This window comes from Oncorhynchus kisutch, linkage group LG14 (genome assembly GCF_002021735.2).
Source record: "Oncorhynchus kisutch isolate 150728-3 linkage group LG14, Okis_V2, whole genome shotgun sequence".
Taxonomy (NCBI): Eukaryota; Metazoa; Chordata; class Actinopteri; order Salmoniformes; family Salmonidae; genus Oncorhynchus; species Oncorhynchus kisutch.
Genome location: NC_034187.2, coordinates 54,811,882 through 54,824,703, shown reverse-complemented (window position 1 = coordinate 54,824,703; position 12,822 = coordinate 54,811,882). Strand labels below are relative to the sequence as shown.

Here is a 12,822-nt window from a genome sequence, read left to right as displayed (position 1 = left end):
TGCTGTTCCCTTTGTTGCTACTTGGCTACCTGCCAAACTTATAAACTCCTAATTACTATTTAATCAAACGTTGTATATATGTTTACCAAGGTCTTAGTTTTGTCCTCACACTACTTTTTTAAATGTAACTTTTTTACCCCGGACGTTTTATCTGGACATAGATCTGCAGGACGTCCTCCGGCCCAAAAAAATGCTAAGTAACATTATGCCTTCTCATTGCAGTCTCTGTACTCTTAATATACAAGAGAACTATCGCCTTTTGGTAAGGATAGCCAAGTTGCAATTAGTGGATTCGGCTATTTCACCCACACCCGTTGCTGACAGGTGTTTAACATTGAGCACACAGCCATGCAATCTCCATAGACAAGCATTGGCAGTATAATGACCTTACTGAAGAGCTTAGTGACTTTCAACATTGCAACGTCATTGATGCCACCTTTCCAGTTCGTTAAATTCCTGCCCTGCTAGAGCTGCCCCGGTCAACTGTAAGTGCTGTTATTGTGAAGTGGAAACGTCTAGGAGCAGCCCCAAATTGGTAGGCCACACAAGCGGGTTAAAATTGTATGTCCTTAGATGCAACACACTGTTGAGTTCCAACCTGCCTATGGAAGCAAAATCAGTACAAGAACTGTTCGTTGGGAGCTTCATGAAATGGGTTTCCATGGTCGAGCAGCCGCACACAAGCCTAAGATCACCATATGCAATGCCAAGTGTCGGCTGGAGTGGTGTAAATGTTGTCGTCATTAGACTCTTGAGCAGTGGAAATGTGTTCTCTGGAGTGATGAATCACGCTTCCCCATCTGGCAGTCTGACGGACAAATCTGGGTTTGGCGGATGCCAGGAGAACTCTACCTGCCCCAATGCACAGTGCCAACTGTAAAGTTTGTTGGAGGAGGAATAATGGTCCGGGGCTGTTTTTCATTGTTCAGGCTAGGCCCCTTAGTTGCAGTGAAGGGAAATCTTAACTCTACAGCATACAGTGACATTCTAGATGGTTCTGTGCTTCCAACTTTGTGGCAACAGTTTGGGGAAGGCCCTTTCCTGTTTCAGCATGACAATGCCCCCGTGCACAAAGTGAGGTCCATACAGAAATGGTTTGTCGAAATCTGTATGGAAGAACCTGACTGGCCTGCACAGAGCCCTGACCTCAACCCCATCGTACACCTTTGGGATTAATTGGAATGCAGACTGTGAGCCAGGCCTAATCACCCACCTCAGTAATGTTCTTGTTTCTGAATGGAAGCAAGTCCCCGCAGCAATGCTCCAACATCTAGTGGAAAGCCTTCCAAGAAGAGTGGAGGCTGTTATAGCAGCAAAAGGGGACCCACTCCATACTAATGCCCATGATTTTGGAATGAGATGATCGACGAACAGGTGTCCACGTACTTTTTGTCATATAGTGTATAACGGTACATTTCAGATGAACTCCAGACCAGCCATTGCATTGACAGCCGCTATTGCGTTAGCTAGCCTCAGACATTCATCCTAGCTTTACTATAAACTGGCTAGCTTTATCAGGCAGCTTTAATATATTTGCTAGTTAGTTAACAATCTGATTGAAGAAGTGGATTATAAATGCCATTAGCTAGCTAGATAGTAAGTTAGTAAAAAAATATAGGAGGTTGTGGCGATATGCCGCCATCTGGTGGCAACTAGAAACAATTGCATAATAGCAACTATTATCAAATTGATGGTCCTTAAATACATTTTAGTGCCCTAGTTTGTTGAACATAATAAACAGCTCCCTATCCTCCAGATGCGCGCTAAACTCACTAAAAGTGGTAGAAATAAAGCCTCTCCTGAAAAACCCAAACCTTGACCCCGAAAATGTAAAAAAACTGTCAGCCTAGAGTATGTTGAATCTCCCATTCCTCTAAAACTATTTAGAAAAAGCTGTTGCACAGCAACTCACTGCCTTCCCGAAAACAAATAATGTATACGAAACAGTACAGTCTGGTTTTAGACCAGTCATTGAACTGAGACTGCACTCGGGAAGGTGGTAAATTAGACCAAGGCTCTGCATCTGTTCTCCTGCTCCTAGAACTTAGTGTGGCTTTTGACACCATCGACAACCACATTCTTTTGGAGAGTTTGGAAACCCTAATGGGTCTACCACAGGGTTCGTCAACTGGTGGTTACATTTGTCCCCCCAAGTTTTCAGAGAATTTTTTTTATATATATCTGATATATAAGATCTGAACCAGGCAATAACTATTCTGTGTAGACCAGGGATCATCAACTTTTTTCTGGAGGAACATGATTACAAATAATTTGTCGAATACTAATTGACCGCAAGAAGTCCAAACAGATGTGTTTGACTAAAACATAATCATTTCAAACCTTGCTTACATTTGTGTATGTACGATTCCTCGTGTGTTACGATTCCGTCGAAGGAGAGGAGGACCAAAATTCAGCGTGGTTATCTTTATACATCTTTAATCAAGATGATAAATGAACAATATACAAAAACAAGAACCGTGAAAACCCGAAACAGCCCTATCTGGTGCAACAAACACAGAGACAGGAACAATCACCCACGAAACACTCAAAGAATATGGCTGCCTAAATATGGTTCCCAATCAGAGACAACGATAAACACCTGCCTCTGATTGAGAACCACTCTAGGCAACCATAGACTTACCTAGACTACTTCACTAAACCACAATCCCATAACCTACAAAAAAACCCTGGCCTGACCAAAATAATAAAGAAAACACAAAATACTAAGGCCAGGGCGTGACATCGTGTGTGTAGAGTGAAGGCCATTGCATCGTATGTTGATCTATTGGTGAGGTAAGCAAATTGAAGTGGGTCTAGGGTGGCAGGTAAGGTAGAGGTGATATGATCCTTGACTAGTCTCTCAAAGCACTTCATGATGACAGAGGTGAGTGTTTTCTTTTTGTAGTCCGTGATTGTCTGTAGTTCCTGCCATATACGTCTCATGTCTGAGCTGTTGAATTGCGACTCCACTTTGTTTCTATACTGACGTTTAGCTTGTTTGATTGCCTTGCAGAGTGAATGACTACACTGTTTATATTCTGCCATATTACCAGTCGCCTTGCCATTGTTAAATGCGGTGGTTCGCGCTTTCAGTTTCCCGCGAATGCTACCGTGCTGACTCCGACAGAGTATCCCGAGAGAGCCATGTTTCCGTGAAACAAAGTATGTTACAGGCCCCGATGTCTCTCTGGAAAGAAATCCTTGCTCTAAGCTCATCAACTTTGTTATCCAAAGACTGAACGTCTTTGTATTTGATTCAAATTGTATTTGATTTTAAGAATCTCAAACAAAATATATTTGGATTTGTTTAACAGGTTTTTTGGTTACTACATGATTCCATATGTGTTATTTCATAGTTTTGATGTCTCCACTATTATTCTACAATGTAGAAAATAGTAAAAATAAAGAAAAACCCTTGAATGAGTAGGTGTTCTAAAACCTTTGACCGGTAGTGTACACATATTTTTTGGTATGTGGAATTTTCATTGTTGGACATAAGACTGCAAAAACACCAGGAAATCAGCTCCAAGTGATCTTAATTTAAGATGTCTGTTCCCAAGTATTCTTACCCATAATATAGAGACACGTGATCTTATACAAATGTAAGCAAGGTTTGAAATTATTATGTTTTAGTCAATCGTTAAATCTGTTTGGGATTCTTGCGGTCAATTTGCAGTCTACAAATTATTTGTAATTATGTTCGTGCCCCTCGACCATCTGCTCCAGATAAAAGTTGATAATCGCTTGTCTACACAGAAAAGTTATTGCCTGGTTTAGATCTTATCTATCAGAAAGATATTAGTTTGTCTCTGTGGATGGTTTGTCCTCTGACAAATCAATGGTAAGTTTCGGTGTTCCTTAAGGTTCCGTTCTAGGACCACTATTGTTTTCAGGAAATATTCTACATCTTGGTGATGTGATTTGGAAACACAATATCAACTTTCACTGCTATATGGACGACACACAGCTGTACATTTTGAACATGGTGAAGCCTACCAAGGAAGCCTGTGTTTCAGATATAAGGAAGTGGAAGACGGCAAATGTTTTACTTTTAAACTCGGACAAAACCGTTATGCTAGTTCTAGGTCCCAAGAAACAAAGAAATCTGCTGTTTGATACGACAATTAATCTTGTTGGCTGTACAGTCGTCTCAAATAAAACTGATCTCTCTTTTGACGAACAAGAATATTTCAAGGTCAGATTTTCCATCTTCTTAATTTGGGATAGGCGTGCCGCTAGCGGGACACCTCGACATCATCCGGTGAAATGGCAGAGCACCAAATTCAAATTAAATTACTATAAATATTAAACTTTCATGAAATCACAAGTGCAATACATCAAAATAAAGCATACCTTGTTGTTAAACCAGCCGCCGTGTCAAATTTCAAAAATGCTTTACGGTGAAAGCAAACCATGCGATTATCTGAGCACAGCGCCCAGCACACAAATAAATAACAAATCATTTCCAACCAGGGAGTTGCGACACGAAAGTCAGAAATAGCAATATACTATGTGCCTTACCTTTGAAGATCTTCTTCTGTTGGCACTCCAAAAGGTCCCAGTTACATTACAAATGGTCCTTTTGTTCGATAATGTCCTTTGTTATATCCATAAAAACTCAGTTTAGCTGGCGCACTTCAGTCAATAATCGACTCAGTTTCCCTCCATCAAAATGCATACAAATGAATCCCAAACGTTACTAATAAACTTTCCCAATCAAGTCAAACAACATTTATAGTCAAACCTTAGGTATCCTAATATGCAAATAAACAATAACATTTAAGACGGAGAATCGTTATTGTCTTTACCGGAGATAAATAAGAAAGAACAAGCTTTCCTCCACGCGCTTGGAAACACTACAGCCAAAATGGGAGCCACCTATAAAAACTACAATTTCTGGCTCGTTTTTCCAAAAACCAGCCTGAAACTCTTTCTAAAGACTGTTGACATCTAGTGGAAGCCCTAGGAACTGGAATTTGGGAGGACTTGGGCTTATAATTGGAGTACTAGCCATTGAAAACAGTGGTAAGGTTTAAAAAAATTGGGGGTGGGGGTGGTTTGTCCTCGGGGTTTTGCCTGCCATATCAGTTCTACTATACTCACTGACATAATTTTAACCGTTTTAGAAACTTTAGAGTGTTTTCTATCTAAATCTACCAATTACATGCATATCCTAGCTTCTGGGCCTGAGTGACAGGCAGTTTACTTTGGGCATACTTTTCATCCGGACGTGAAAATACCGCCCCTATCCCAAAGAAGTTTTAACATTGCAAAAATCTTAAATGTTTTGTCCAAAAAGTATGCAGAAATGCCAATCCATGCTTTGGTCACTTCTAGATTAGACTACTGCAATGCTCTACTCTCCTGTTTTGCACCCCCTCGGGCTTATGAGGTGGAGGAGATATCCGTGGGCTATACTCAGCCTTGTCTCCGGGTAGTAAGTTGGTGGTCTGCTAATATCCCTGTAGTGGTGTGGGGGCTGTGCTTTGGCAAAGTGGGTGGGGTTATATCCTGCCTGGTTGGCCCTGTTCGGGGGTATCCTTGGACAGGGCCACAGTGTCCCCCGATCCCTCCCTCCTGTCTCATCCTCCAGTATCTATGCTACAATTGTCAATGTGCAGGGGGGCTAGCATTACTCTTTCCTATCTGGTGAAATTATCCTGTCTTATCTGGTGTCCTGTGTGAACTTAAGTATGCTCCTGGCTGTCCCCAGTCCACTTGGTCATGCTGCTGATCCAGTTTCTTCTCTTTTGCCTGTGGCTATGGAAGCCTGACCTGTTCACCAGACGTGATACCTTGTCGTGCTGCTGCTAGAGTTTTAACTCCCCCCCCTTTCTCCCTCTCTACCGCACCTGCTGTCTAGACCTCTGAATTCACAGCTATGAAAAGCCAACTGACATTTACTCCTGAGGTGCTGACCTGTTGCACCCTATACATCCACCATGATTATTATTTTACCCTGCTGGTCATCTATGAACATTTGAACATCTTGAAGAACGATCTGGCCTTAATGTCCATGTGCTCTTATAATCTCCACCTGGCACAGCCAGAAGAGGACTGGCCACCCCTCAGGGCCTGGCTCCTCTCTAGGTTTCTTCATAGGTTCCTTTCTAGGGGGGTTTTCCTAGCCTCCGTGCTTCTACATCTGCATTGATTGCTGTTTGGGGTTTTAGGCTGGGTTTCTGTATAAGCACTTGGTAACATCTGCTGATGTGAAAAGGGCTTTATAAATACATTTGATTTGATTTCCGTTACTTTTGATAGGCTGCTGTTGAAACATTATACTCAGTGCACATCAGTACTAGGTATAACTCCAGTAACGGTAATTTCTCTTTCACACGGTCTTCACAACGATAATGTTGTCAGGTGAAATGGGAGAGGAAATTTGTTTAGAGAAAATTGAGATAGGGAAATATGAGTGAGAGCGAGATTAGTGTGACAAATAATTGTTGATAGAGTAAATCAACAGAGAAAGGGTCTGTGTGTCACTAAGTGAGTGATAGAAAAATTGAGAGAGAGAGAGAGAGAGACAAGGAGGTTGATGAGTAATCGTTCTTCACAGTGCACAGAACTGGCAGGCGCTCCTCCTGTGGCAATCCCCTTATCTCTCTCTGCGTCAGCCAGGACCTTAATATAATCAGAGAGAGAAGGAAGCACAGTATTACCACTGGCTATAATGCAGCTCATAGGCAGGGAGGAGTAGATGCACTGCCATACTGACAGCACATAGTGCACCACAATGCAATGTACCCTACTAAACCTTAATACCACACCATATACAATCCTTCTAGCTATACAGCAGCTAACCTATAATAAACCTTACATTTCCTGTGTCAGGTCCCATTTTCAGAAAGAACTCCATGCCATACTCGCCAAATAAGGCATTAAGTACCTCTCCAAGCCTTAGATAGCACACCAGACCATCCAACATGTTTCAGCTCTTCGTCAACTTTGAAGCCTTTTTTTATAATAGTAATGTATTATCCATAGACCACAACAGCACAACGCAACCCAACCCCAACTTTGTCCCGTATGAATCCCCCGCACACTGGTCTAATCATATTACGCATTAGAATTCATCCTCGCCATGCATGCCTTTTAAATCAGGGGGGCTCATTTTGTCCTGTACTGCAGCCCCACAAAGCTCTGACTGGTAGTGCCATCTTATGGAGATAATTTGCTGCTACAGTTTCGTAGTAAGTCGCAGTCCAGGACCCTTTTCTAATACTTCAGAAACGCATCCTTCCCTCCTACCTTCCTGGAAGTAATCAGAGATATCAATTAGTTGGATTGGTGAAAGTAATGGGGTGGTAACATTTCTTAACACCTATCCAATCACGTATAAATCTCTGCTTGCCTCAAGGACGCAAGGAAGGGAGGATGCACTTCAAAGATATTTGAGGAAACAAGGAAGGAAGGATGCATTTCTGTATTCGAACACGGCCCGGTCTCTCTCATTACTTATCACAATGCTGAGCACATCTGACTGCAGCATTCTGTCACTGACAGGAGAATACTTCCCTACGTGAATGAACGTTTCCAGTCGCATAACGACCAACTCTGTTGAAGCACAGTTCAGACCAGAAGTCACAACTACCCCTGCGTTGCATTCTTATAGACTAATATGTTATTATGTGGGCCCAGATATACATACCAGCAGTACATGTATTTTTGTTAAACAATTATTTGTTCATACAGTATACGTAATTTTTTTAATGAAAAACCCTGTGCAATAAATACATTAAACAAGTCAATGAATCAATTCAGGATCACTGTTTTTCGACTGGCTTTAACTGATTACCCTCCTCCTGTCTTTCAGCGTAGCAAGGTTTGGAGACAGTCATCCCTGGATTCCCTCTATGACCTAACTACATAGGTCTTTCCCCCTGATCGGGAGTTGTGGTATGGTGTTGAGGTCCTTATGCCTATGTTGTGTACTGTACAGTATGTGCTTCAGGACATAGGATCTGAACGGTATGTGCTGGTAACAGCCATCCCCACTGCACTCACTGTATAAGGTTCTGCATTGGGCAGTGGCGGCATAAAAGATTTACATGCATGATCACATTTTTCTTTCAACTTTCCGATACAGGAGAAAGTGACATTTACTTTTGAGTCAACTTGATTTTGAGTTTTTATGAATCATTCCCAAATTGTCTCCCCGGCAACAATTGTAATAATGTCACCTTTAGAATGGAAGAAATCAAGTACATTTCTAAAATGTCCCCATTTCTTCTTCCTCCTACCAAGAGGACGCCTTCATCTAGGGCAATGTACAGAAGTCACACTTACTTTTGCATAGCCGCTTTATATAGCCGCTTTAAAATAGACTTTGCATTAACTCAAGCAATACAGGTTGGATCTTGCTCAAGGGTACATTACCGTTAAGTGATATAGACCCTGTGAATAGATCCTGCAAGTCCAGTTGCTTAGCTGTAATCAGATAATACTGTCTCCTACACAAACCCAGATTGACCATGGATAAATCGTGGGTTTGAAGTTGTCAGCAGAGGCAGAGTATTTGGTTTGCCCCTTGCCGTTACTCGATCTTGCTCCACCTACGTCACACCTTCAAGGCTATATGCAGAGTTTCTTTTTTGAAGTGTTGCAGCCACAATTCTTTAATCAACAAAATACTAGCAGAAGCCCCAGGAATTTACCTCCACCCCCTTTCCTGACATAACCTTGTCGGGGGTCCAGTGCCTCTAGTTCTTTTTTTTAATGTCATTAACAGGTGGTTGTCAAAAATAGAATGAAGAAACACACACACCAAACTCTCTCGTGTACACGCGCTCTCTCTCTCACTCAGACAAACACACTATCAGGTGCAGGCACACGCAAACACACATGCACACACACACACACACAGTAACGGGTGCATGCTCACACACACACACATACTCACGCACGCACGCACACACGACACAGAGTGATATAGAGACCACACACTCATGACGCATATTCTTGCAAATACATTTTACAGGGGCCAGCAAAGACAGACAGTTCCAGCCCAACCATACGTGCATGTCTAAACAAACATATACACTTTCAAACACCACGTAGGCATGTGGCCACATAGTTACTAAACCCACCCATTCATCAACTCTCTGCAACACACTCTGGCCTCCACCCTCTTTCCACTGCCCATACCTCCTCTCCTCTCTTCCTCTGCGATCCCTCTCTCGCTCACTCCCTCTCCTCGCCTCGCCCTATTTCATTCCCGAACTGAACCACACACACACACCAAGCAGGTCAGCAACTTCTTCATATCATTGTTATGATTCGTACCGTGGTCATGACCTAAAGTCTATAGCAAAGCAAAATGAGTAGAGGTTAATTCATTTGTGTCCGTTGTAGATTTTTAATGACAGCGCTGAAAAAATAAACTGAATTGCTTATGCTCAAATGGTGGCCTTGTGAATGTTGCTCTGGGGTCTCTGCATTTGTTGCCGTTTGTGTTTTTGCTGATTTCAATTTCATGTTGATCACACTGTTGTATATTTCAATGGGTATTGTAATTGAATACGTTTATTTTGAATGGAATCTTGCGAGGCACTTTAAGTATTCAGAACTGAATCATGGAGGACTGTTTTGCATCTGTAATTGTAACCTCTATGGTTCAGAGCTTCCTCTCATTAAGCTGTCCATTTCTTTACCACGCGAGGTTAACCGTAATGCTGTGCAAATATTTGTGATGAAATCGTTTCATTGTCTTATTTTTAGTTGGCATACTAGTTGCTTAGACTTCTTTGTAAGGTAGCTATGTGTAGGATAATTACTACTGTTGTCCATCTTTCAGTCTACAGTAAATATAGATATAGTTCTTTAAGATGTGTAAGTGACTTTAACACAACGCCGACTTAAATGATAGTAACTGAAGTAACATGTGCATACCAATGGAGGCACCTCAGAGAATTTCATAAAAATAGTGGAACAAAAAATACAACTATCAATTTTAGATTAAAATATACAAAATATATTCACGTCACCAAATAATTAAAACACACAATGAAGGTCTACAGTAGCCTAAGCAGCACTCTGTAGGGTAGCACCATGGTGTAGCCGGAGGACAGCTAGTTTCTGTCCTCTGAGTACATTTGACTTCAATACAAAACCTAGGAGGCTCAACTTCCATAGACTTACACAGTAATTATGGCAACTCCCAGAGGACGTCCTCTAGCCTATCAGAGCTCTTACAGCATGAATTTACATTTTGTCCACCCAATTAAAGGATCAGAGAATTAATCTAGGACTGAGAGCATAAGCTACAGATTGCATTGCAGTGCATAACTTGTGGTGAGGAGTTGACTCGAAGAGATAGAAAGACAATAGTTACAGTTAACAAATAAATTTCTTCAAAATTGAAGATGGAGAACGAGAGAGCTAGTTTTCGTAGTATTTCTTACAGTATTTATCTAGCTAGTTTAGCCCACTCAAACACCCGGCTCAAACGGAGAGGGGTGCTAGATTAGCTAGCTGGCTAAGGCTATCCAACACTGGAAGTGTTCCAAGTCAAGGAAGGTTTTATTAATTTATTGCCACCGGGGCCTGCCGGTGTAACTGCTAAACTTATTGCTAACTGTACACTGTACTGCATGATTGTAGCAGGTTGACTAATGCGTTAGTTCTATTAGCTATGTTGACTATGGCGTTAGATAATATAGTGACAACGATGTAGGCTGTGTGTAGCAGTTAGCGGTTATGTTATGGGTTGGCTTGAAAAAAAAAATCTGCCTGGTCACAGACAGACAGACAGCTAATGTGTGCACTGAAGTCCGCAAGTGAAGGAAAAAGGTGAGAGAGGAGTAGCGCGCGTAGATGCGAAAAGGTGAGAGAGGAGTAGCGCGCGTAGATGCGAAAAGGAATTCAACAAACAAAGTGATCATGCTCTTTGTTTATGGCTGCTATGAAAGTGAACTGTGTTTGCGTGTGATCAGGGGTGCATTCATTCCTCCAATTCTGTTGAAAAATGTTTCTTAAACTGAAGCAAACGTGACGAAACAGGGATAGACATACCTGTATTTGTCCAAAAGCAACTCTCGTTTTCAACTGTAGGACTAATGATTACACCCTAGATCAGCAAACGTTAGATGCAGGCAAAAGTGTGTGCAAGGAGGTATTGAATGTAACACAATCTGCCACCATGATTACAAAACATTCTCTCGACCTGTGTACTTATGTTGTAAACTTTTATTCATAGGCTAGGTTGTAGCAACCTCATGATGGGTATAGGGAAAATTTGAGTATCATGTAGTAGCCTAAACCTATCAATGTTACATTGAGCTGGGTGAATGAAATATGAATGACAGTCATCCAATATGCTGTAATAGAAATAAGGTCATGCTCATAAACATTTTTTGTGTCTGCCCTCATCTTAAAACGGTACTGACCTCCACTGGTGCACACAATATTTGCTATGAAAAAGGTGAGAAAGTATCAATTTAGCACTCATGAACATGTGCTGGTTCAGACTTGATATCCAACCACGCAGTTGGAAAGTATTCTTTGCAGCATCAAAATTATACTTGCCATGTTGGATTGGATCAGACACTATAAGGTGACATGGCAGTTGTTCATTTTAGTTTGTACTAACATTGTGATGGATTAAAGTCAGTAGATTTTTCTTCTACTGATGTTAAAACTCATTGTTGTTGTTTTTTTCTTGGTTTTTCTTCTAGAATAAGCTGCGGTCTCCCTCCTGGCTTGTCCTCCATATCGATGTTTCCCGACATTTACACGGAGGCTACCTCTCTTTTTGATCTTTTTTTCTCTAATCTATTCTATCTTTTGAACCATTTTTCATTATGACCCGCTCATTGCATACTTCTTACAAACCACCTTTTACATCAAGCTTTCGATGTCTGGTGTTAATACCTAACTATTAATGATTTGTGCAGACACAAAAAAACAACAACCCACAAATATATATATTTTCTGCACTGATAATCCTTAATATGCCTTATCCTTTTTTTATGGTGGGTTTGGTATGTTTGCTTTATAAACGGAGTCAGTGCTGCTAAATCCCATTTCCCTTCTTTCCCTGTCTACCATCCTTTCTATCGCTCCACTGCCACCTCACAATATAAACCCATTCCCTGTGTAGGAGACAGTCTCCTACACTCTCTACCTGTCTTTATCCATTATTCATATTTATTTTTCAATCGTAAACATCTGAAAAGCCATGTGGTCCACCTTCTTTCTGCACGAAGAGGATGGCAGGCCGATTCCACCAGGGGCGGGAGTAGGAGCCGGAGCAGGTACTCTGGGACTGACCGGTGTCATGGGTGGCAGAGGGGCTGGGGCTGGTGCTATGGGAGTTAAGCGCCGTGCAAAAGCGTCAACATCAGGAGGCATGAGCGAGGTCCAGGAGGGCAAGATCAAGCTGGCGTTCTTCGTGGCCATCGTGGGTGTGGTGTTGACTGTCTTGGGCTTGGGCACAGAGTATTGGGTGGTGCTGTCTCCGCCCAAGAACTTCTACAACAACCAGACATGTCTGGCAGCACACTACGGGCTGTGGAAAGGATGCACCCGGACTCTGTGGGTGGCTGACATAGACCCTGAGCGAGAGAGCTGTGGGCCGGCTGAATTGCCCGGAGGTAACTGCTCTGGAGTTGCATGAATAGGCCTACATTATTTTGTGTTAACCAAACGGTATCCACTCAAACGCATGCAATCCAATCTGTACAAAATCACCTATCAGAAATCCCAGACCCATTTTTTGCATACTGGCAAATTGTGTAAACCAAACCGCATTCACTCAAACTCATACATTCAAAACACTCTCTTGACAAATCTTGTGGCCCTTTATGCCAGATTTTAAAG

The 12,822-nt window shown here is 41.9% G+C and overlaps 1 protein-coding gene across 2 annotated transcripts in view; it reads left to right on the top strand.

Annotated features, from left to right (window-relative positions):
- LOC109903666 (voltage-dependent calcium channel gamma-6 subunit) overlaps positions 1-12,822 on the top strand; it is a 50,561-nt gene that overhangs the window by 28,364 nt on the left and 9,375 nt on the right. The window contains exons 1-2 of one of the 2 annotated variants that reach the window (XM_020500524.2): positions 9,143-9,251; positions 11,679-12,596. In XM_020500524.2, the coding sequence (XP_020356113.1) occupies positions 12,182-12,596 (415 nt within the window). In that variant the 5' untranslated portion in view covers positions 9,143-9,251; positions 11,679-12,181. Of the gene's footprint in view, positions 1-9,142; positions 9,252-11,678; positions 12,597-12,822 lie in introns of those variants that run through there. The other variant, XM_031789382.1, reaches the window with a different exon arrangement.